The 26,474-nt window shown below is 46.7% G+C and overlaps 1 protein-coding gene across 1 annotated transcript in view; it reads left to right on the plus strand.

Moving 5' to 3' along the window:
* The window catches only part of LOC121282853 (mucin-6-like), a 286,476-nt gene that overhangs the window by 235,178 nt on the left and 24,824 nt on the right, over nucleotides 1-26,474 (plus strand). Inside the window, exon 28 of the mRNA XM_041196667.1 lies at nucleotides 18,860-19,016. Within this exon, the coding sequence (XP_041052601.1) occupies nucleotides 18,860-19,016 (157 nt within the window). The remainder of the gene's footprint in view (nucleotides 1-18,859; nucleotides 19,017-26,474) is intronic.

Raw genomic sequence — 26,474 nt, forward strand, 5'->3', positions numbered from 1 at the left:
TGTCTTATGACTGACACCAGACTCCGGAAGTAACTGCTGTACTCGGAATTCAGTCATGGCAGATTTCCAGGAGCACATTGGAAGTACTTTAGGAATGTCCTCAAAGCATCACTGAAGAAGTCAGACATTCATGCATCATGACTCATGGGAGATCCTGGCTTGTGGCCAACCAAAATGGAGAAGACTCACTTTGGAAGGTATTGGACACATCACGAGACTTTTTCGGGAATGTGCAGAGGTGAAATCAAGGCATCAGTGGGAGCACACAAACCTCCAAATAACCCATCCATCCAACTCGTTAAAGTGCCATCTGCCCCTCACGTGGCAGAGTCTGCAGATGGTTCATTGGACTTATCAGCCATGTTAGGTCCAATCAAACCAGAGTACAAGCAAGTCATCCTCAATCTGAAGGAACTGCCTAAGAATAAGAGGACCAATGCCACTCCACCAGCTCCCTTGCTGTTGCCTGTCAGCCAGCTAACCAGAGAATCCATGCTCTGATGGTGCAGTCCTAAGTGGGGGCTCCTAAATCCAGAGCTGTGGGAAGTCATCCTCAAGGCAACCTGCAGTCTCCCCCGGTGATGGTCAGCAGCCTTGCACCAGGCATACTGCAGCTTTTGATTTAGAATTACGTAGGACATGGGTTCCCAAACCATGGATCGAATCCCATATGTGTCAGGAAAAGCAATTGGAGTTGCGGCCATGATAAACTTCAAAGTCCTGGGGCAGGTTACTGCTTCCATTCATGTGTGATGCTGGAGCAGAGGAGATTGAGGGGGACATGATTGAGGTGTATAAAATGATGAGGGGCATAGTTAGGGTAGACAGGAAGATGCTTTTCCCCTTGTTGGAGTGATCAATAACCGGGGGCATAGATTTAAGGTCAGGGGCAGGAGGTTTAGAGGGGGTGTGAGGAAGAATTTTTTCACCCAGAGGGTGGTGGGAATCTAGAACTCACTGCCTGAAAGGGTGGTAGAGGCAGAAACCCCTATAACATTTAAGAAGTGTTTGGATGCCCACTTGCGATGCCATGGCATACAAGGCTATGGGTCTAGTGCTGGAAAATGGGAATAGAATAGTTAGGTATTTGTTTGACTGGCACAGACTCGATGGGCCTTTTTCTGTGCTGTAGACCTCTATGACTCAATGACGTGCACTTGGGGTTTTTCTTTTGTTTCTTTCCGTCAGATAGAAGCTCACCCTCTAGCCATGTACCATTCGACTAAATTACACAAAAGACAGGAATAAACCCAAGGGAACAATTGGCTTATCCTAAGTTAATCGACCCAATAGAGCCCTGCATTGGTGGGCAGGGGAGGGAAGAGTGTCTTCACATGGAGGCAGGGAGGATTTTTCATGTACAATACTTGAACGTTAAAGTTGGATTTGCTATAATTATTCTCATGGGGTCTATGTGACAGCAGGTTGTTTCCTGGTGATCAGCTGATTGTAGATTTTAAATAGCATAACATAAACACAGCATGTGTGAATGTGGGAAATAACCACAATCAGAGAATGGTGATTTGTTTTACTGGGTAATAATTGGCACTGTTGTTACTCAGTATTCTGAAGTCTGTAACTCTTTCGAGTACAAACCCGTTTCCATCTGTTTCAGATGAAGTTACATTGTTTCATTGTTTGCCATTGTGAGATTTGAACTCTTGATCTTGGGGTTACAAACCCAGTACCATAACCACTTGGCTATTTAGGCCAAGCTTTAATGGATGAAACAAGGAGTAACTCTTTCGAGTACAAACACGTTTCCATCTGTTTCAGATGAAGTTACATTGTTTCATAGTTTGCCATTGTGAGATTTGAACTTTTGATCTTGGGGTTACAAACCCAGTACCATAACCACTTGGCTATTTAGGCCAAGCACTCTGAAGTCTGTACCTGCATTAACAATTCCTCCTTTTTAAAAGCTCAATAAGCAGGCTAATTAGTGATATTTCTATCTAAACTAATGTTATTACCCATTTTGAAGAGGGAAGGGCAGGTGGCTAGGCGGGGGTCACTTGGGCATGTCAGTCAACTCTAACTGCGAGAAAGAAGGGAACCAGTGATCCGTGGACCAGTGAGTTGGGGGCGGGGCAGTGAGGTGAAGCTTTAATTGAAGGGTTGTGATAAGGAGTGGGGCTAGGAAAGATCCACTGCAGAAAGCTCCAGAGCTCCTGATTCTGGTTGTGCTCCTCTGCTTTGCAGCACAACAGCCTAACTGAGAGTCATTTTAGTAATTAACAGTAACTTGCTTCTGACACCAGGAAGAATTTCTATCTAGAGATTCTACCTCCAACAGTGAGCCTTCTGTTCTCCATTGCAAATGGAACACAAGGTGTTAAGAAATGTGTTTGTAAATGCAATGAGGCTTTCCTTGAGCACGGGTTCACAATGGTTTTGCCAAATCTGAAGAAAGATGAAAATACCTCATTTGTCTCCAAGTATTGTGTTGGGAAAGCATGAAGCTAAATAAGCTTAAGCGATACTTGGAGGTTGTCTAAGAGCGGGCAAAAAGAGGACCTGGAGGCAGTACCCACTACCTAGAAGAATGGGTGAAAAGAGGACCTGGAAGCAGTAACCACCATCTGGAAGACAGATGAAAAGAGGACCCGGAGGCAGCACCTCTAGAGGAGCTATTCAATCCAGTCCAGTCTGTGTGGAGCAGCCATGTTTGGAGAGAAATTAGAGTGACATCACAGGGAAAACAGCTAAGTGATTAGTTGGTGAATATTTTGCTTGTTTATCTTCAAAATGTGCGAAATTTATTAGTAATTGTAAGGTTTTATAAGTTGTAGTAAAGTTTACTAGCAGTAGTAAAGGTTATTGGGAATAGCAATGTTTATTAATTACAATTAATTAAATAAATTAATTAACATGACACGGTAGGTGATGTGTTGCAGCTGTAGAATGTGGGATTCTGTATGATGGGTGATCCAGGACAAAAATATCTATAGTAAATATCTGCACTTTGAGGAGTTTCAAGCCCAGAGTCATTAGGCTGGAGGCTGAGCTGCAGATTATATATATATATATATATATATATATATATTAAATTTTATGAATTTTCTTGCTGTAAGTTACAATTCAGTCTTTGAGCTGTGAATGTATTTCTTGAATAAAACACCGTTATATTGAAAAAATGTAGTTACCCGATCCAGAGAACAGATAATACAGTGGATTTAGAGCTCTCTTCTCCCCAGCTCTGATCTAAAAAGCTGCAGCTACACTGGAGATATTTATAATTGTTCACCAAATCTGTGATCTGACCCTGCTCAAACCATAACTACAAGGATATCTGTGCATTGTTCTGGGTGTGAGCACAAGGCTGTGTTACTATCACACACAGATAGTGATGCATAAGTAGGAGAAAAGTTACCTGGACACTTTGTGCCAGAAGGCAGTCACACCAATTAGGATAGTGTGTTCTGATTTGATCAGGGACTGGAGGGTGTGACTGCAAGTGAGGCAGGTATGGGAACCGACCATGGCACTATGTTAGAGGAAGCCATTCAAGCGGGGGAGAGTTAATAGGAATGTAGCATTAATTGGAGATTGTACAGTTCCCTGCAGCCAGGAGTGGGAGTCCAGATGGCCATGTTACATACATACATGTGAATTAGGAGCAGGAGTAGGCCACTTGGCCCCTTGGGCCTCCTCCACCATTAGTAAGATCATGGCTGATCTGATTTTAACCTCAACTTCACATTCCTACCTACCCCTGATAACCTCTTACCCCCTTGCTTATCAAGAATCTATCTACCTCTGCCTTAAAGATATTCAAGGACTCTGCCTCAAGTACCTTTTGAGGAAGATAATTCCAAAGTCTCACAACCCTTTGAGAGAAAAGAAAATCCTCACCGGTGTCCTAAAAGGGCAACTCCTTATTCTGAAAGTGAACCCGAGTTCTAGATTCTCCCATAGGAGGAAACATCCTTTCCACATCCACCCTGTCAAGTCCCCTCAGGATCTTATGTTTCAATCAAATGGTCTCTTGCTTTTCTAAACGCCAGTGGACACAAGCCTAGCCTTTCTAGTCTTTCCTCATAAGACAACCTGCCCATTCCAGGTATTAACCTGGTGAACCTTCTCTGAACTGCTTCTGATGCATTCATACCTTTCCTTAAATAAGGAGACCAATATTTTACACAGTATTCCAGTTGTGGTCTCACTAATACCCTGTATAACTGAAGCATAACCTCACTACTCTTGTATTCAATTCCCCTTGCAATAAACAATAATATTCTATTAGCTTTGCTAATTACTTGTTGTACTTACATACTAAACTTTTGTGATTTATGTACTAGGACATCCAGATCCCTCTGTATCTTAGAGCTCTGCAATCTCTCACCGTTTAGATAACATGCCTCTTTTTTATTCATCCTTCCAAAATGTACAAACTCACATTTTCTCACAACTTGTTCCATTTGCCAGGTATTTGCCCACTCGCCTAACCTATCTGTATCTTTTTGTAGCCTCCTTCTGTCCTCTTCACAACTTACTTTCCTATCTTTGTGTCATCAGCAAATTTAGCAACCATACCATCGGTCCCTCCATCCACATTATGTGTATAATTTGTAACGAGTTGAGGCCCCAGCATCGATCTCTATGGCACACCACTCATCACATCTTGCCAACCAGAAAAATACCCATTTATGCCTAATCTCTGTTTTCTGCCAGCCAGCCAATTTTCTATCCGTGCTAATATGTATACCCCCTACACCATGAGCTTTTATTTTCCGTAATAACCTTTGATGTGGTACCTTATCAAATGCCTTCTGAAAACCTAAGTACAGTACATCTGCTGGATTCCATATATCCATAGCACCTGTTACTTCTTCAAAGAACTCCAACAATTGGTTAAACATGATTTCTCTTTTACAAAACAATGTTGACTCCACCTGATTACCTTGAATTTATCTAAGTGCCCTGTTATAACATCTTTAAGAATAGCTTATCACATTTTTCCCTATGTCAGATTGGAAAGGATATAAAGAACAGCAAAGATTTAATATAATCTTATTAAAAGATTAATAAGGGGGAAGGAATTAGACCATGAAAGAAAGCTAGCTAGAAATATTAAAGCAGATGGACAGAGTTTCTATAGATATTTAAAAAGGAAAAGAGAAAGTAAAGTGTTGTTCTTCTAGAGGGTGAAAATGGGGAATTAATAATGGAAAACAAAGAAATAGCAGATGAATTGACAGACATTTTGCATGTTTCTTCACTAGAGGATACAAGTAACACCTCAGAAATAATTGTGAATCAGGAGGTGAAAGGGAGAGAGAAACAATTACAAACATCAGGGAAAGGGTACTAAGAAAATTAATAGAACCAAAAGCTGAAAAGTCCCCAGGTCCTGATGCACTTCACCCTAGAGTCTTAAAATAAGTGGCTGCTGTGATAGTAGATGCATTGGTTTTAATTTTCCAATATTCCCTAGATTAAGGGAAGGTCTAATCAAATTGGAAAATAGCAAATGTGACTCCTGTGTTCAAAAAAGAGAAAGCAGGAAACTACAGGCCAGTTTGCTTAATATCTCTCGTAGGGAAATTGCTGGAATCTATTATTAAGGAGCTTATGAAAAGGCAGTTAGAAAATCTCAATGTGATCAGGCAGAATCAACATGATTTTTATGAAAGGGAAATCATGGGCAGAATTTTCCGCTTGTCGGGTGGGTGTGTCCCTGACCTGAATGAGGGTAAAATGACGTGATGATGATGTCGGGCGAGTGTCCCGACATCATCACGCACTTGCGCGATTTTTCAGTTGTCTGGCACATGTGGGAGTTGCAACCATGCCTGCCATTAATTAAGAGGCCAGTTGAAGCCCTTGACAACCCAATTGACGGTGATTTAACGTTGCCCGTGTGATTTTTAGGTCATTGCATGGGCAAAACAGGCAGGCAGCCCACCCACAATTTGCAAAACCTCATCCAAGGGCAGGATAGAAAGGGTTACCAGCATTGCCAGTGTGAGTAGTGAGGAGTTTTGGAGACTGGTTGCTTTTCGGTACTTGGTAGCTTTATCTAGCATTTCCAGGTTTCATTTCACGACTCTTTGGTGTCCCCAAGGCCCCCTGAGGATTCGGACCATGTGGACCCCTATCAGACAGCCTTCCTTTCTTTACCTTGGTAATGGGGATTGTGCTCTCCACTGGAGGCTCTTCCTCTGAGGAGCAAAACAGGGGCGGAAGGGAGACGAAGCCACGTGTCCCATTGCAGCTTCCAGGAGAGGGACCTGTGGGAGGAGAGGCGCAGACACAAGGAAGGCAGGGCCAGCAGGTAGTCCAAGGCGTAATGGCCGAAATATGTCCGTGCAATGCTGAAGGTGGTTCAGCCTCTCAAGGGAGACAGTGACTTCCATTTGTAAGATGATCGGACCTGAGATCAGCTCTGACTGTGTGGGTGGAATCTGAAGGTCACAATGGTCCTCAGCTTCTATGCCTCCACTCTTTCCAGGGGTCAGTGGGGGATCTGTGTGGAGTGTCCCAAACAGCTGGCAACAGTTGCATCAAGCTGGTGACAGAAGCTCTGTTCAGGTGGGTATTGACCTTCCTTTATTTCCGTACGAACGAGGCCAGCCAGGCTGGGTGAGCCAGAGGCTTTGCAGCGATCGCTGGCTTCCCCCACATGCAGGGTGCCATCGACTGCGCGCATGTGGCCATCAAGGCACCAGCGGGTCAGCCGGGTTCCTTCACAGGAAGGGATTCCACTCCATGAATGTGCAGAAAGTGTGTAACCACAGGATGCAGATTCTGCAAGCCTGTGCAAGGTCCTTGGGCAGCTCACATGACATGTACATCTTGGGACATTCCTAGGTGCCGGGGCTCTTCAGTGCTCCAGCCCAACTGGATGGATGTGACAAGGGCTATCCCTTGAAGAGGTGGCTCATGAAGCCTCTCCGCTATCTATGAACGGAGGCAGAGAAGCGTTACAATACAGGTCATGCCTCCACAAGGGCAGTAATAGAGAGAACCATAGGTCTTCTCAAGATGCACTTCCGATGCCTGGACCGTTCAGGAGGTGCACTCCAATACCCCTCCAAAGCAGCTGTCACTGATAGTGGTTGCATGCTGTGCTCTCCACAATCTGGCACTGGCAAGGGGGCACCCACTGGAGGAAGAGGATCTTGACAGCTCCACAGGCCACAGATGATGAATCCAGTAGTGATTCAGAAGAGCAGCATGGTGAGGAGAACGCTGAAGGCATGGATGCAGACCTCGGTAACCTCCAGGGAGGCAGGGACACCTTACTGCAACACTCCTTCAGCTAGGCTGCCTATTAAGCGCTACCACCTCACCCAAGGGCTGCCGCAACCATCCTGGATGTCAGAAATTATCCTTTACTTTGCCCCTAAGATACACTCGGTGTCTGTGCAATAATGTTTTGAGTCACCCACGTCCAACATTATACATTGGTGTACCCTGCACCTACAAAACAAATGGACCGTGCTCGGGCCAACAACATATAAACAGAACCGTATCAGGTGTTGATGGTCATACATTTAAAAAAAATGGGAGAACAAAAGATCACCCCAGACCGGTCCCTCTGGTACTTAAGCTGCTTTAAACTTACCTGTATAGGTGCCACATCAAGGTTCTCCCCTCTCGCTGGCACCGGCATTGGAGACAGCCTGCTGAATCTGCTGTCCTGTTGGCCTTGATGGCTTGGCAGTCATCCTCTGGCCAGTGGAGCCTGTGATGGCCCCGCTTGGGAGGGAGCGGCCAGTGCCATGGCTGGCATCTCCTCAGTCACTGCAGCCTCATCAGATGCCATAATCACTCGCAGAGGGATGGAGGAGCTGCTGCCGTCACCCAGAACACCTTGAGAGGAGCCTGCAGAGACAACAGGCAACTCTTGCGCCAACGTGAGGTTGCTGCGAACCTTCCTGCTCGCCATTGATGGGTGGGCACTAACTTGGGATACTGGGTGCCTCAACCATCTCACACACAGACACTGACCACCTAAGGTCAATGCCTGTGTGAGGGTTTGCAATTCCAAACGCAACCCCTGATTCTGTTCCTGGAGAGTCATCATTCTCTATGGAGGAAGCATTGTGGTCGGCCATGAGGGTCAACGCAGTGCTGATGCTCTGCAGGGATTCCTCCACAACAGAGACTATGGCAGCATACCCACATGGATCTCCGCCAGATCCTCCCACACACCCTGCTGGACATTCAGCATCTGCCACCTAATAGACAACTCCAGAGGCTCATCATCAGCATTCAACTGAACATTATCCTGGTCTCCAGCAGTCCTCCGACTGCCGGCACCCTGGGCACACTCTGCCTCTGCCTGCACCTCAAGCAACTGTGAAGTGCCTTCATCAATGTGCACCGAGATACTAGCTGTCAAACCAATGCCCACCGAGGTGCCGGGATCTGCGCTGGTGCCTGGTTCAGAGAGTGCGTGTGACTCGGGTGCTTCTGGAGCATGGTGGTCCTCCGGTGTCAGGGGTAGCTGCTGGAGGTCCTGACATTTGCTGATTGGTGGCAGATCCAAGGGAGAAGGACATGTGATTAGTTAAAGTCATCGCCACTGTGCATGCCAGGCACCCTGGTGAGACAATGGAGATATACATCATGGTGCCATCATTTTTCAATGATCTGTGAGGAATCCAGTCTGGAGGCTCCCATCAATTATGAGACTGCACAAAATTGTTTGCACCATCCAAAACCCTCACCTCAGTGCATTGCATTCTTCCTTCGTCTGACATCCCAGCCTCTCCATGGCTGGTTGACTGAGGTGCATGGCGCCTCTCGAGCTCCAAGGCCTCTTGCTTGTATCTGGAGAGGATCAGGAGGTGTGGGGGTCCTCCATCAGTCCACAACCTCTCACTATTGTTATGGGATGTCTTATGAAAGGGCAGAGGAGCATTGATTAGTGCACTCTCTACTTGCAGCGCCATTGCAGCCACCTGAGGAGCACCTTTCAGGGCACACCCAGGTCGTGGCCCTCGAGCCGCAAGATACTCAGTCCAAGCAGCCAGGGCTCACCCCCTTGGCCAGCTCCGGCGTCGTTGTCTGTTGGTACTTAGACTCCAACACCCCTGAGCTCCACGGGGAGGATGGCCAGCCCAAAACACTTCAACGCACTGACCCATGCCAACACGATACTCACCCTTCCTGAGTGCAGCAGGTCATTAAACCTCTTCCATCGCTACACCCAGGTGGGCTGCACCATGTCGTGGCTGCTCACCCAGGCTGCCATGCCCTCCCATGCCCTCTTTGTGAGGTGCAGTGGCCTCCTCCTCCCATCTCTAGGGGCAAGGATGTCCCTTCTGGCAGCCACCTTGATGAAAAAATGGGAGGCCGGGTGCCTAGCCGACCTCACCCCCCGCCTGGCATCTACATCTTCGTTTTGCAGTACTGTCATTGCAGCAACTGTGACATGGCTGCCTGTGTCATTTTTGAACCAGCCGCTGGGTCGCCATTAGACGCAGTGGCCGACAGACCCTTGCCCCTGCCCACCCTTTCTTGAACATTCTGCAGCCGGTGTCCATGCTGGGCTGGCCCTACTTGGCCTGCCTCCGTGAAATTGCGGTCACGGCCTGATCATGGGGGTGGTCAGCTTCCTGACTGCTCCCACTCACCCCCGCCGAGCCTGCCCAACAAAGGCAAAATTCTGCCCCATGTTTATCTAATTTCTTGGAGTTCTTTGAGGAAGTAACAAATGGTGCAAACAAAGGGGAATCTGTGGATGTGCTGTACTTAGATTTCTAGAAGGTATATGACGAGGTGCCACATCAAAGGTTACTACGCAAAGTAAGATCTCACGGTATTGGTATAATCATTAGCATGGATAGAGGATTGTTTAGCTGACAAGAAACAGAGAATAGCCATATATGGGTCATTATTGGATTGGCAAGATCTGATTAGTGGAGTGCCACAGGAATCAGTGCTAGGGCCTCAACTATTTATAATTTATATGAATGACTTGGATGAAGGGACCGAATGTATGTTTATTAAACTAGCTGATGACTCAAAGTTTGGCAAGAAAGTAAGTTGTGAAGAGGACGGAGTCTGCAAAAGGACATAGATGGGTTAAGCGAGTGAGTAAAAAATTGACAGATGGGGAAAATTGTAGGAAAACTTGTCTACTTTGGCAGGAAGAATAGAAAAATATATTATTTAAGTGGGGAGAGATTGCAAATCTGAGTTACAGGGAGATCCAGGTGTCCTGGTACATGAATCAGGAAAAGTTATTATGCGAGTACACCAGGTGATTAGGAAAGCAAATTGAATGTTGTTGTTTATTGCAAGGGGAATGGAATATAAAAGGAGGTTGTTTTGCTGCAGTTGCACTGGGCATTGGTGAAACCAAACGTTGAGTCCTGTGTACAGTTTTGGTCTCCTTATTTAAGAAAGGATATAAATACATTAGTAGTTCAGGGAAGGTTCACTGAACTGATACCTGGGTTGAGGAGTTCTATTTTGATGAAAAGTTGGACAGGCTGGGCCTGTATCCATTTGAGTTTAGAAGATTGAGAGGTGATCTTATTAAAACATATAAGATCCTGAGGGGACTTGACAGGGAAGATGCTGAAAAGATCCCCCATTGTGGCAGAGACTAGAATTAGGGGAGACTATTTAAAACTGAGGAGTTTCCCATTAGGCTGGAGATGAGAAAAAATTGTTTCTCTTAGAAAGTCATGAATCTTTGGAACCCTCTTCCCAGGAGAACGGCAGAGGCAAGCTCATTGAATATTTTTTAGGCAGAGTTAGGTAGATTCTTGACTGACAAGGGAGTCAAAGGTTATTGGGGTTAGGTGGAATATGGAGTTGAGACAACAATCTGCTTATTGACTGGCAGAGCAGGCTTGAGGGGCCGAATGGCCTAATCCTGCCTCTACTTCGCACATTCGTATCATTCTCAAAAAATGCGGAGGGAAACCAAAATAATTTTTCCAAAGTTGATAAGACGAACTTTCCCGGCAACAAGTTCAGTTTAAGAGGACTTTAGCCATCTCCAAAAAAGCTCAAAGAGTGTCTTTTGAGCCATGCTATTGGATTGCACAGACAATAAGCTAGTGGAAAGTTGATTTTAAAATGATGTCTGAGCAGGCAGAGACAAATAAACTTACATTTGTAGCCCTCTTGAACAACACCATGAAACCAGGAATTTAGGCATTTGCAACTGATCAGGAAACAACTTTGGTGGAGTGCCTGAAATGTACATCTGTTTTTGCTCTTCAAATTGATGAGAGCATCAAGGTTTGTGATGCATACACATTGGCTTTTGTGCTACATGTGGGAGAATAATATTCTTGAAGACATTCTGTTCTTTCTCCACTCTCTGGCCACGAAATGTCACAGGGAACATTCGGTGTGCTACAGAGATACATGGAGGACAAAAGGATTCCCTTGGATCACATGGTTGGATTTTGTACTGATGGTGTTCCAACTGTGGTAGGTCATAATTAAGTCAGGCATGTGTGCCATGGTGAAGAGGGTTGTTTCATCTACTATTTGGACCGACTGCATGATTCACAGGGAACAACTAGCAACTGAAGAACTGAGTACGGAATTAGGTGAAGTATTGTAGTGGGTCACATCAATTGTGAACTACATTCAACCTCACCCACTTGGTGCATATCTGTTTGCAAACTGTGTGAAGACATAGGCCAGAATTTTCCACTCCCATTGGCAGTGGACGTCTTTGGCAGTGTCAGTGGACAATATGGCGAGAAGGCAAAAAATCGGTTTTATACCATCGTGAAACCAGTTTGTGATTGTTCACTCCTCCTGTCAATGGTGGACCACAGTTCCTGCCGTCCAACAATGGGAACTTATTTTTAATGCATTTGCTTCTCACCATTGTGTGCGCATGCCAGAATCATCCTCCCATGTCAAATTTAGCTCCCACGTTGGTGTGACTTCAGAACGCAGTGATTTACGACTGCCTTTAAAAGGCATACATCTGGCGAGCTAAACTTCGAGGAGAACTTGGAGGTGAGTGCACACAACCTTGTACAGTGCTCATGAGGATCTCCCACAAGACATCAAGGAAGAGGCGCATAGGCAACTCACTTTCTTCCAGCTGGCTTTCAGTGCACTGCCGGGGCAAGGGCTGCAGTGTGGTTGGAGCCAGGGGGGTTGTCAAGGCAGCACGGACCAGTGAAAGTACACAAGCACATAGCCTAGGGAGTGGGAGGGGTGGAGGGTGAGGGGAGCAGCTGTGCACTTGGAATAGCTTGTCAAAAATGTGAGCATTCTTTGGAGCTGAGAGTGTTCAGTTGTAGCTCCATTGACATGCTTGGAATCAGGCCTCTGAAGCATTTCTGCCCACTCAAGCAACGCAAAAGCATGAATGTACCACCAAATGCTCCAGAACTTTTCACCCCTTGGGCACAGACTGTAAATTAAAGTGCTTTTTAGGGGGATGCAGAACATTTGGATGACTGGACAAGTTGCAGAATTCCCTTGCGAAAGGTGGCCATGGAGCAGTCACTGGTGGAGGTGCTCAGAGCCCCTTGCAATGTCATTATTCAGGTATGGATCAAAATCCCTCATGGTTCAAGCTAACAGCGCAGCTTTGCGGTGCAGGTTAGGAGCTGCTGAGAGCACAGCATACAGTCCAGTGGCCAATTGGTCAAGTGGAATGGGGCGGAGGTGGGTGAGGTTTCTGGCAGCCATGAAGTGCACTACATACTGGCCATTCAAGTGGTAGCCAGCACTCTCTGGCATGCATAAAGGGGCCTTGAGACACAGCCAAAGCCGGAGACTTAACCAAGAGAGTCCTCAGGACATATATGCCAACCCACGCATCTCTCTCTTTGCAGGAGGAGAAGCCAGGATCATGGAGCCTGATGATTTAGCGATGCGCCTCCTGGCTTACAGGGAGCAGAGAAGAAAAGGATTGCGATGGAGGCTCCAGGCTCACCAATGGGAGGAGCATCACCCTCGCAGCTGAAGATCCACATTGAGCTGTCGCTTCTAGTTGTCCCACTAGACCCAGTGTCTATGGATGGCACTTGTCAGTCCTGCAGAAGACTGAGAGGCAGTGTCGCTGAAAACTGCACATGACTAGGGAACTAGTTGGTCACATATGCCACCTACTGCAGGATTTGGCGCCATGGGGAGATGAAGGGCATCCATTGCCAATGGCTGTGAAAGTGACCACGGTGCTCAATTTTTACGCCATAACAATTGGACGACTGAGCAACTTGCAGAATTGCTCCTTCCAGGGCTTCACAGGTAACCTGTGTGGGATCTTGCAAGCCTCCACCCATAAGTGCATCCAGGAGGTCACAGAACTTTGCATTTCGACTGGGATCAGGCAAACCAGGAAGCAAGAGCAATGGGATTTGCAGCGGTCTCTGGTTTTCCACAGCTGCAGGGTGTCACCGACTGCACTCACGTGGTACTTAGATCTCCGTGGCAACAAGCAGTCCAGTGTGTCAACTGCAAGGGCTTCCACTCACTGTATGTTCAGCTGGACTGCAGCCACCACAAATGCATTCTGTAGGTCTGTGCACAATTCCCAGGGAGTGTCCACGACTCTTGCATTATCAGCAGGACTCTGATCCCTGACATCCTCCAGGGTCCTCAGATGTTACAGGGATGGCTCTTCGTGGACAAGGGCTACCCACAGAGGCCGTGGCTGATGACACTAGTGTGGCGGCCTCAGACTGCAGCAGAGAGACGATACAACAAGGCTCATTCTGCAACCTGGACTTTGGTGGAGCAAACAATTGACATCTTGAAAATGAGGTTCTGGTGCCTCAACAGGTCTGGTGGAACACTGCAATAGAGAGTTTCCAGAGGGTGTCGTGCATCATGGTAGCTTGCTGTGTGCTACGCGACCTGGCGCTGCAATGGGGGGATGACCTGGCTGAGCAGGTCTCTTCCAATGAGGACGACATTGAAGGGGATGATGGTGATGAGATCCTCGAAGGTGAGGATGCCGGTGATGAGGCCATCGCACTGGAAAAATGAGGCATCATCGTGGAGGAAGATGATGAGATACAGTGAGGACAGTCCTGATATTTTCACCTTGCATTTGTGAACGTTTGACTCCTGTGTGGCTGATGGCAGCGCGCATATCCTCAGTGCTCAGGTTCATGTCATGGAAACACAGTGGAGGCCCTAATAGTTGCAAGATTCCAGGAGCATGATGATGACATGCAGCAAGGACACTCCTTAGATCTTCACATTGCCTTTGTGAACATCTGAGTCCTGTGTGACTGATGGTAGCTTGTTTGCGCTCTGTGATCAGGGTCAAATCATGGAGACGCAGCCATGAAACTTTAAATGCACCTGATCCTTTGTCAGCCTTCAGCACCTGACCCCTTCAGGATCACGCCATCACCGGACATATGCTGAAGAGATGAGGGGGCCAGCCCCACCTCAAAGGTCCTGAGAGCACACAGAGAATGACGGAACTCTGTGATGCCTGGCCATGACAATGACAAGCACCATCGAGGTGTAGGCATCAGTAATGTGCCCAGTGAGTCTGAAGCCGGACCATCACTTTGCTCTGAAGGTTATACACAGCACAGCCTTGGACTGAGACACCTGCCTTTACCTTGCACAGAAACCAAGGTTTCACATCTGATTGACATGAACACTGCTCATCATAACAAGGAACCATAGACCAGGAGACATTCTTGCGAGTTTATTTACAATAGTGAGCATTATGTACAAGTGACTAGCACCTGTGCCCACATGATGCCCCTACATCTTTTAACCTTCCTAAACCTGTCGCTACATCTTGGTCCCCCCCCCCCCCCCCCGCACTATATCACAGGGTGTAGCAGTCAGCAGGTTCCCTCCACCTCCACTGTCTATGATGACCCTGGTGGGTGTCCTCCGGAGGGCCCCAGCCTGCTTTGGGTATCCTGCTGTGGGCAAGTGCACCTTCCATGGCCTGTGGAGCTGGAGATGATAGGGTCACAGGGGATTTAGATTGGCCGGATGTTCCCATACTCATCTGGGTGGATGGTCCTGGGGTGTGCACCTGCTGATCCTCTTCCTTATTGGTGCCTGTCGGCCCCTGGCTGACTCCTTGAGAAGGGGAAGCCAGAGTGAGATCGAGCCGGCCTTCACCCCTCTTGTGTTGACACTGTTGGAGGCCAACTATGGCGTCAGCAATGGAGTTCAGCCCGCACAGCAGTGCAGGACTGGAAGGTCTCCCATAGCAACTGCTACAGTGGCTACAAGAGCAGGTCAGAGGCTAGGAATTGTGCGACGAGTAACTCACTTCCTGACTTCCCAAAGCCTGTCCACCATCTACAAGGCACAAGTCAGGAGTGTGATGGATTACTCCCCCACTTGCCTGGATGAGCGTAGCTCCCACCTCACTCAAGATGCTTGATACCTTCCAGGAAAAAGCAGCCTGCTTGATTGGCACCACATCCACAAACATTCACTCCCTCCTCCACCAACGCGCAGTAGCAGCAGTGTGTACCATCTACAAGATGCACTGCAGGAATTCACCAAGACTCCTTCGACAGCACCTTCCAAACTCATGACCACTACCATCTAGGAGACAAGGACAGCAGATACATGGGAACACCACCACCTGAAAGTGCCCCTCCAAGTCATTCATCATCCTGACTTGGAAATATATCGCTGTTCTTTCACTGTTGCTGGGTCAAAATCCTGGAACTCTCTCCCTAACAGCACTGTGGGTGTACCTACATCACATGGACTGCAGCAGTTCAAGAAGGTAGCTCACCACCACCTTCAAGGGCAACTAGGGATGGGCAATAAATGCTGGCCCAGCCAGTGAAGCCCACATCCCGTAAATAAATAATTTTTAAAAATCCTCTACCAGCATTGACCTCGGTGCGTTGGCATGCTGGCGCTATCACCTTGAACTTGAGGCGGATGGACCCCTCCATTGTCCCTTACAATCTGAGAAGTGCACCAGATGTCCCTTCCTGATGTTCCTGCAATTGTCTTTACAGCTGCAACAACTGATTGAGGACTGAGTCTAGAGGCTCCTCATCTGACTCAGACTCAGCAGATTCCTTTCCTCCAGCAGTCCTCCGAGTGCCAGCGACCTCCGATGTCCCTGCCTCCCCCTGCTATGGAACAGATTGTGTGCTGTGCTCACCAGATTGTGATCCCAAGGCTGCTGTACATCTAGGTCCCACTGAGGCATGTGTTGTTGCACTGGTGGAGTGTGTGGATGAGGCCGTGATGGGTCTCCAATGGTGCTGCCCTCAGACTCCTCATCCGAGCTACTCTTGACCCTGGGGTTGGGGTAAAGTTGCCTGAGGGTGACATGGCAGTTGTGCCTAGGAGAGAAAGTGGAGATTATTCATGCTTGGCAGGTGAGTTACACACAGAACAGTGGACTCAGCAGCATTGACAGAGGAATGATTTGGTGCAAGATCTTCATGTGGATGCTTGCCAGTGACCTCACCGTCTCCGCAGGAATGGTCCACGTCCTCTCCAACCAGCTCCAATGCGTAACTCTCGAATGGAGTGAGGACCTTGATGCCCGGCATTCCACCCTTGGTCTGGACCTCTCCTGTTGATTGTCCATCTGTTTTAATGCAGACAAGGTTATGTACAGAGTGTGAACAGAGCGCATGCCAGGCCAAATGAGAAGGATACCAGGCATGCATGTGTGCTTAGTGGAGCCAACGACGGGATTAGGAGGCGATCTCCAGATGGTGATGTAAGTGTGTGTGTGAGAATGTGAGTGGTAATGTCCCTTGAGCTGGCAGTGAGTGAGAAGTCAGTGAACATGGATGGGCTTGTGACTGGTGAGTTGAGAATGATGAGATGGTTGACTTACCTGGTAGCACAGATGAGATGATTCATCCATTTTCTGCACTGGATGGCCAACCATCTGTGTACAGCGTCGGCGCTGACCACCTCTGCCACCACCTCCCAAGCCAGATTGGTGAGACTGATGGGCCTCCTGTGGCTAGAGCAGGGCTAGAGGACATCTTGGCGGGCCTTCACACCGTTCTAAAGGCATCCCAGTGCTGCATCACTGAATTGGGGGGCTGCCCATTCTTGGATTTTGGGGCTTTGTCTTCACTGGAGCAGTCCTGGGCTGCAAACATTGAGAACTATACATGCGGCTACAGTTCAAGTATGGTGCCCGGAGTGAAGAAGCGGCGAGGTAACAGCATGGTAAATCAGAGGCTGCCCGCCAGCGAGACAATTTTCCGGTGACTGCATAAATCATGAGGTGGGAAGGGGCCGATGCAGCACAAAAATCCTCTATAGCGGCCGGCGGGTAAAATGTTTTTCACGCGCGCTACCGCACTTCGTGCAATTCTGGGACCATTCTTCCCATAGGTTCTGATTATAGTGTGGTGTGTTTCACACACAGGTTCTCTGGCTGTTAAGAGGAAGGATACTGCAAAGGTCTTGTTTTGAATTGAGGGATCAGCTGATTTTATTTGCAATGAATTTTAAAAAAAAATGTTGATTTTTCTCTGCCACCAAAGCAAGGTTTGCCTCCTTGCTTAAGTCAGACATATTTTGGAAACTAAATGAACAGAATACAATATTTTTCAACTGAATGGTCGAATCACAGTATTCATGAAGAAACACAGATTTTAGGAAAGTAATATACTGAACTTGAGCTACAGCACCCTCCCTCAAATTTCCAAGTTTCCGTCCGATAACTAAATCGAATGTACTTTGCATTCTCTTCCCTGGTTTGGATGTGACAGAGTTTGATTTGGTTCAAAATCCCTTTCAATGTCAGCCTAATGACATGGATTTGCCCATAGCTAAAGCTGAACAGCTTATTCAAATTTCATGCGATTTTGGGAGAAAAATCAAGGTCCAGAGTTTCTCTGTCAGAATTCTTGTTCAGTATGAAAGTTAACTATCATGACATCACACTATGTGCATTGAAAGTGATAGTGCCTTTTGCCAGCAGGTATTTTTGTGCACCTGGATCTAGCGCACTTCTCTGCATCAAATCTCAAAATTGATCAACCCTCAGTGTCATATCTGAGATTAAATGTGTAGTGTCAACCACACAGCCAGATTTTGAGAGACTCTCGCAACTTGCATGCCCATGTTTCTCATTAGGGCAGTGAGTACATAAAATAACCCCTTTTACCCTCTTGTGGGAGAGTCTAGGACCAGAGGGCACAATCTCAGAGTAAGGGGCCACCCATTTAAAACATGAGGAGGAATTTCTTCTCAGAGGGTAGTCAATCTGTGGAATTCTTTACCGCAGAGGGCTGTAGAAGTTGGGTCGTAAAGTATATTGAAGGCTGAGATAGACATTTTTAATCAGTAAGGCAATCAAGGGTTACGGGGAAAAAGGCAGGAGAGTGGAGTTGAGGATTATCAGATCAGCCATGATCTTATTGAATGGCAAAGCAGACTCAGTAGGCCAAATGGCCTATTTCTGCTCCGACATCTTATGATCTTAAGGTATGAGACTGTTGGTGATTGAGGAAACGGGGCTGCCCTCACTGCAACTAGAAGTAGTTAAGGTGATTACAGACAGCCCGACCAGGAGAGAACTCTGTTGGTTACCTCCTTTCTACTGTCTCTTCCTTCTCATCCTCATCACCTTATTTTAAAACTGCGCCCGCTAGTTCTGGACTCACACGCAAGAGGAAACATCTTTTCCAAGTCCATCTGGTCAACACCATTCAGGATCTTATATCCTTCAATCAAATTCTAAAACATGAGCATTTTGGATTGGCCAGGGATTCACAATAAACACCAAACTAATGATTAAAATTAAATTGGCTGGCATGGACAAATTGGGGGAAAAATTATTTTCTTTTAAAGATAATAAAAAGTTGCTTAAAATACATTATAGTGGTGCTGTAAGAGTGAGCAGAAGACTTGCTATTGGCCTTCATTTTCCACCTTTAATAATTCTTCAAACATGACATTGCAATCTTTTTTTCATTGATTTGTACTTTAGGTCTACCGAATGCCATATTATGACAACTGTGTCCGAGATGCATGTGGCTGTGAGCTAGTTGGGGATTGTGAGTGCCTCTGTGATGCTGTTGCAGTCTATGCTAAAACATGTATAGATGCTGGTGTCTGCATTGACTGGAGAACCCCTGAATTTTGCCGTAAGTAGTTTTTGTTACTCAAATTCTTGAAGATATAATTCCATTTGCAGAAGTGAGAATAACCATGGCCCAGATCTTGAGACATCTGCTGCTGTTAAGGATCATAATGTCATCTGGGAAGTTCTGGGCAGCCAGTTTATGCTGGAACCAAGAACATCCAATACTTCAAAAATGCCCCCATTGGAACCCTCACCGATGCACCCCCACTACCTGATACTTCTCACGCCATCTGATGCTGCTCAGCTACCATCTCTGACACAACCTACACCCTCCCGACATGCTCATTCCCCCTCCCCTGACAATACTTACTGCCCTTCTGTACTCCCGACAAGGTTCCCAATAATGTTGACCCCCACCAGACAATGCCCAACAGTGCAGTTGGTGTGGCAGGGGATTGGAGATGAACATTTTTTGGTTGGGAGAGATGAGCATGATTAGGATTTGCAGGGGAGGTGAAAATTGTTGGGAAGTATTGTTGAGGGATGTGGAGGGGAGCTGAGTGTTGTCAAGGGTGCAGTGGAGGGGGTGTTGGACGTTGTCAGGGAGGTGTGGGAGGAGGGCTTAAACATTGCCGGGGTGGGGGAGTGGGGGTCCAGGAGGGAAGGGTGAGAATTGTCAGGAGGTGCGCGGGGTGAATATTGTCAGGAGATGTTGATGGGGGTGAGCACTGTCGAGAGATGCGTGCGTGCGGGTTGAGCATTGCAGGAGGGGAATGAGTTGTTTTGGGAAGTATGGTAGGGGTAAGCTGTGTTGGGGCATGTGGTGGGGATGAGCTGTGTTTTGGGGTGGTGGTGAACATTATCAGGGGTACAGGGTTGAGGGGTCGAGGGTAAGCCAGGCATATGTAAAAGCTTTACAGAGCAATGAACTGAAGATGGACCTTAAGGGGCGTGTCTTCAATTCATGGTGAAAAGTGGGTGTAGCTTCGCTGCAGTTGTACTCCACCACAAGTTTTCTCTAGTCTGCTTAACACTGGAGCAAAGCTAGAGCCAGTACAGGAAGTTCCCAAGGCTCGGGCGTAGAAAAGGTATCGGGGGGGGGAGTTCTAAACATGGTCAGTGGTGTGTGTTCCTTCTCCAGCCGGACTGAATGATCTGGGCCCATGTTTTCTTTAGTAAATTATTTGTACCTGCAAATTTGTTGTCAGAATTTACATATTTTATTTAATAATGGATACATATAATTATTTGGCACAAGGTAACATATTTCCCTTTAGTTACTTAGGTGAAGCCCGTTTTGGATATCCAAACATTCACATTTTTTAACAATAACTGCAACAATCAATAACATCTGTCTATTTCTCACATCCACTGTTCACCCATCCATCCATGCATTCATCCAAGGCACATCGTGTACACTACACATTTACATATGTTAACATGTCGAAAATATCAGTACTTCATCACACATTGTCAATTGATTCAAAGTAAAGCAGTAAAGACCAAACAGGTCGGGAGTGTACAAATTCAAAGTGAGGAAGTGCAATGGAAAACTGCCAATCCCAATGGGAGACTTTAAGGACTTATGAAAACAGGTAACCTGAGGTGACCATCGTGAGAACTTACTAGTTATTAAAAGAGGACAAATTAAATCGCCCAAACCACTGTTGAAACATAATTTTTTTTTTGCAAAAATATACTTTATTCATAAATCTTCAAAAACATTTCGGACCATTTCAAAATCACCATCACAAAAATACAATCAGGTTCAACTTTTACAACATGAATCACAAGATGTATCTTACAATCATTGGCAGACATTCATTTTGAGCTGTACATCCGAGGGGCTCTAAACAGTTCCCAGTCCCTTGGTGCTCTGTGGCAGAAAGGTCTTAGGCAGCGACCCTTCCCCATTGCACCTTTGCGGCGGCTGCCCCAAGCTAAACTGTGTCCCTCAGCATGTAGTCCTAGACCTTGGAATGTGCCAGTCTGCAACACTCGGTCGGGGACAACTCTTTGCGCTGGAAGACCAACAAGTTTCGGGCAGACCAAAGAGCGTCTTTCACCGAGTTGATGATTCTCCAGCTGCAGTTGATGTTTGTCTCGGTGTGTATCCCTGGGAACAGCCCGTAGAGCACAGAGTCCTGTGTCACAGATCTGCTCGGGATGAACCTCAACAGAAACCACTGCATCTCTCTCCAGACTTTCTTTGCAAAGGCACAGTCTACAAGGAGGTGAACAACGGTCTCTTCCCCACCACAGCCACCTCGAGGGCAACGTGCAGAGGGGGTGAGACTCCTGGCATGTAGGAAGGATCTTATAGGGAGGGCCTTTCTCACCACCAGCCAAGCTACATCTTGGTGCTTGTTGGAAAGTTCTGGTGATGAGGCATTCTGCCAAATGACTTTGTCACTCTGCTCAGGGAACATCCCACAGGATCCACCCTCTCCTTTTCCCTCAGGGCCTTTAAGACGTTATGTGCCGACCACTGTCTGATGGACTTGTGGTCAAAGGTGTTTCTCTGCATAAATTTTCCCACGAGGGACAGGTGGTACAGCACGGTCCAACTACTTGGAGCGTTCTGCGGTAGCGTGGCCAGACCCATCCTTCGTAACACTGGGGACAGGTAGAACCTCAGCATGTAGTGACACTTGGTGTTTGCATACTGAGGGTCTACGCACCGCTTGATGCAGCCGCACACAAAGGTGGCCATCAGTATGAGGGCGATGTTGTGCATGTTTTTTCCCCCTTTATCAAGAGGCTTGTACATCGTGTCCCTGTGGACACGATCCATTTTTGACCTCCAGATAAAGGGGAAGATGGCTCGGGTGATCGCCACCACACAGGAGTGAGGAATGGGCCAGACCTGCGCCACGTACAGCAACAGCGAGAGCGCCTCACACCTGATGACCAGGTTCTTACCTGCAATGGAGAGGCAGCGTCGCTCCCAAATGCCCAGTTTCCTTTTCACCATAGACACTCGCTCCTTCCAGTTTCTAACGTGTGCCCTGGTTCCTCCGACCATATCCCCAGCACCTTCAGGCCGTTAGCCCTGACAGTGAAGGGGACAAAGGATCGGTCAGCCCAGTTCCCAAAGAACATAGCCTCGCTCTTCCCACGATTTACCTTGGCTCCCGAGGCCAGTTCAAACTGGTCGTAGATGTGGATCAGTCTGTGCACAGACAGGGGATCCGAGCAGAAGACAGCGACATTATCCATGTACAGGGAGGCTTTGACCTGAGTGCCTCCACTGCCTGGGATCGTCACTCCTCTTATGTCCGGATCCTTCCTGATGGACTCAGCAAAGGGTTCTATGCAACACACAAAAAGGACAGGGGAGAGAGGGCAGCCCTGCCTGACTCCAGATTTAATAGGAAAGCTATCTGATTCCCACCCATTGATAGAAACTGCACTACTGATGTTAGTGTAGAGCAGTTGGATCCAATTGTGAATACCCTCCCCAAACCCCATTTTGGAGAGCACATCCACCATGTAGGTGTGCGATATTCTGTCAAAGGCCTTCTCCTGATCCAGGGTGATGAGGCAGGTATCCACACCCCTGTCCTGTATATAGGCAATCGTATCCCTGAGCAGCGCGAGGCTGTCAGATCTTCCTGCAGGTCTGGTCAGGGTGGATCACCCATTCCAGAGCAGATTTGACCCGATTGGCGATGACCTTGGACAGAATCTTATAGTCCACATTCAACAGTGAAATGGGTTGCCAATTTCTAATTTCCTCCCTTTCCCCCTTGTGCTTGTAAATGAGGGTGATAATGCCTTTCCTCATGGATTCTGACATACTGCCGGCCAGGAGCATACTCTCGTACACTTCTAGCAGGTCGGGGCCGATCCAGTCCCACAGAGCTGAATACAACTCCGCCGGCAAGCCGTCGCTTCTGGGAATTTTACTCTTCTCGAAGGACTCAAGGGCCTCAGTCAGTTCGTCAGGAGTTAGTGCTTTGTCCAGGCTGTCCCGTGTACTGTCGTCTAAGACCTCCGTGATAGAGGACAGGAAGGACTGGAAGGCCGTGCTGTTTGTGGGCTTCACGTCATACAATCCGGCATAAAAGGATTTGCTGATCCTCAAAATGTCGGACTGTGATGACTTTACTGAGCTGTCTTCTTCCTTCAGGCTGTTGATCACAGAGCTCTCTCTGTGTACCTTTTGGAAGAAGAAACGTGAGCACGTCTCATCCTGTTCCACGGAGCGGACTCTGCAACGGAAGATGATCTTGGAGGCCTCCGAGGCAAAGAGCGAGGCCTGCTGGCTCTTCACCTCTTGGAGTTCCTCCTTGACATCAACCCCCATCGACTGCAGCCGGAGCAGATTCTGCATGTTTTTCTGGAGTCGGGACATTTCCCTCTGTTCCTTTCTAGCTTTCTGGGTGCCTTTGAGGATGAAAAACCTCTTGATGTTTCCCTTGATCGCTTCCCACCAGTGTGTCAGTGACTCAAAGTGGGGTTTCATGGTTCTCCAACCTTTGTAATCCCTCTTGAGCTCCTCAATGTTCTCTGGGGTCAGCAGTTGCACGTTTAGCTTCCATGCCCCCCTGCCAACCCTCTGGTCTTCCTCTAAGTGACAGTCAGCCAGTAGGAGGCAGTGGTCAGGGAAGAACACCGGCTTGACGTCGGTGGATCTGACTGCGAATGCACGGGACACAAACAGGAAGTTTGAAAGTAATTGTTGAAACATAATTACTTCTTTTCTTCCCTTTTAAACTCAAATTTCCATTTGAAAATTAGGCTTTTAAACAAAACAACAGAAGAACACACATTTCACAGTAATTTGATTAAATCTACTCATTAAGTGGTCTTTTGTGCCATTTATTACCTCCCTTAGTTTTTATTTTAAGGCCTGAGCAACCTCAAGGATATGGACTTTGGATATTTTTTCCGCTGAACAGTTTAAAACTTACCAGTCACATTTAAATATGTGCCACATATAGCACTTCAGAACATGCATTAGTAATCTTATGAGTTGGTGCAGAAGGGTATTTCTTTGCTTTTTCTAGAAGATTTCTAGAAACACGTTAAAGCTTGAATTTGAGGCACATTTAAAGTTTCAACAATGGCATTTTTTTCTACTGCAAACTGCATAGTGAGGCAACATCGGTAATCAATATATTTAGGTCTCTGCTCAAGAGCAAATAAAAAAAAGAGAACCTCAGTGAAAAAATTGAAGAGGATTTCAGTTTAGTTTTCAAATTATTTAAATCAATTCGAATTATTAGATTAGTTCTGATTGACATGGATTCTAGCCAATCATGCATTTTCTTTTAATATTTATTTTTGGAATGTGAGCATTGCCGGTAAGGCCAGGACTCATTGCCCACCCTCATGGCTCTTGAGAAGGTGCTGGTGAGCTGCCTCCTTGAACCGCTGATATCTATCTGGTAGAGGTTTACCTATAGTGCTATTAGGGAGGGAGTTCCAGGTTTTAGAAGTAGCGATATAATTCCAAGTTGGAATGTTGTGCGACTTGAAGGGGAGCCTGCAGGTTGTTGGTGATCCCATGCTCTTGCTGCCTCTGTCCTTCTAGATGGTATATGTTGCATGTTTGGAAGGCATTTTGAAAGAACCTTGAAGTGTCTCTTGTTTCTAGTAAACACTACTGTCGCTGTGTGCCAGTGGTGGAGGCAGTGAATGTTTAAGGTGGTGGAGGCAGTGTCGATCAGGCAGGCTGCTTTGTCCTAGATGGTGGAGCTTCTTGAGTGCTTTTCTAGCTGCACCCATCCAGGCATGTGAAGAGTATTCCATCACACTCCTGACTTGTGCCTTGTGGATGGTGGACAGGCTTTGGGGAGTCAGGAGGTGAGCTATTCACCATAGAATTCACAGTCTGCCATCTGCTCCTGTAGCCATAGTTTTATATGGCTCATCCAGTTAAATTTCTGGTCAATAGTAACCCCCAAGGTGTTGATGGTGGGGAATTCAACAATGATAATGTCATTAAATATCAAGGGGAAAGAGATTCATTTTTGATGGAAATGGTCATTGCCTAGCACTTATTTGCACCACATGTTACTTGCTACTTAGCAGCCCAAACTTGAATGTTGTCCAGGTTTTGTTGAGTGTGGACACAGACTGCTTCAGTATGAGGATTCATGAACGGAATCGTGCAATCATTATGAATATCCCTATGAAGTGGCTAAAGATGTTTTGGCAAAGGACACTGCCCTGAAGAATTCCTGCAGCAATGTCCAGAAACTGGGATGATTGGCCCAACAACAGAACCATCTTCCTTTGTTCTGGGTCTGATTCCAACTAGTGGAAATTCTCCCCTCTAACCCTTGTTCCTTTTGACTTAAATTTTTCTAGGGCCCCTGGGTCAAATGCTGCCTTCCTTCCTCATCTCATTTGTATACCTTGTATTGCTGAAAATACATTTTATGCTGCATGAGAAAAGTGGTGCTGATTGGTTGGCAAGTGGACTGTGTCGAGGTGTTGCCATGGAGAATACATAAAGGAATGGTTATCCCCCAAACTTTTGTTTAAATTCAAAAAAGGCAAGTTGAATCTGGTTGGTCGAGGTGTTGCCATGGGAATGCACCAGGGAATACACCAAGGAATAGTTGTTCTGCTAAGCTTTTATTTAATGGAAAGAAAGACAATGCCTGGACATGTTCTTTCTGCTTTCAGAGGACATGATACTACGTATTAATATATTTAGCTTCTCACAAACTTAAGAGAGCCACATTGCGAGCCTGACTGATTATCTTAAAATTGGTTGTTCAGATTTGGGAGACAACAAACACTTAAGACATTTGGAGAGGAAAGGCATGTTGGAGCTACGTGCGGTAGTTTGCAAGGACGGTGGGGTCAAGGTTTGGTTTCTTGAGGAGCAGGGTCATGAGAGCAAATTTAAAGTTGAGATGGGCAGTACCTGAAGAAACAGAAATGTTAACAGTATCATATGACCATACTAATTTACTAATTAGGAGCAGGTGTAGGCCACCAGCCCCTTGAACCTGCTCTGCCATTCAATAAGATCATGGCTGATCTGAATGTAAGCTTAACCCCACGTTCCTGCCGACCCTTGATAAACTTTTCACATCCTTATTAATCAAGAATCTATCTAGCTTGGCCTTAAAAATATTCAAAGGCTCTGCTTCCATCGCCTTTGGGAGGAAGAGAGTTCCACACACTCAGAACCCTCTTAGAGAAAAAAATTTCCCCTCATCTCTGCCTTAAATGAGCATCCCTTATTTTAAGTTCTAGATTCTCCCACATGAGGAAACATCCCCTCCACATCCACCCTGTTGAGACCCCTCAGGATCTTAAATTAAGTCACCTCTTACACTTCTAAATTCCAGTGGTTACAAACCTAAATTATCCAGCCTTTTGTTACTCACAATAAGAGATTGTGTTGGAAGAATTAATCTAGGCTGGTCTTTTGGTTTAAGCTGGTTTATTTTCAAGACAATGCCTCAGTACTGCCGACATCTAAGTAGCTTCCACTGTGTTCCAGTTGTATCTTTTTATTCTATTTAGATGGGGTAATCAATGCCCATCACCTGTT

Source organism: Carcharodon carcharias, chromosome 10 (genome assembly GCF_017639515.1).
Source record: "Carcharodon carcharias isolate sCarCar2 chromosome 10, sCarCar2.pri, whole genome shotgun sequence".
Taxonomy (NCBI): Eukaryota; Metazoa; Chordata; class Chondrichthyes; order Lamniformes; family Lamnidae; genus Carcharodon; species Carcharodon carcharias.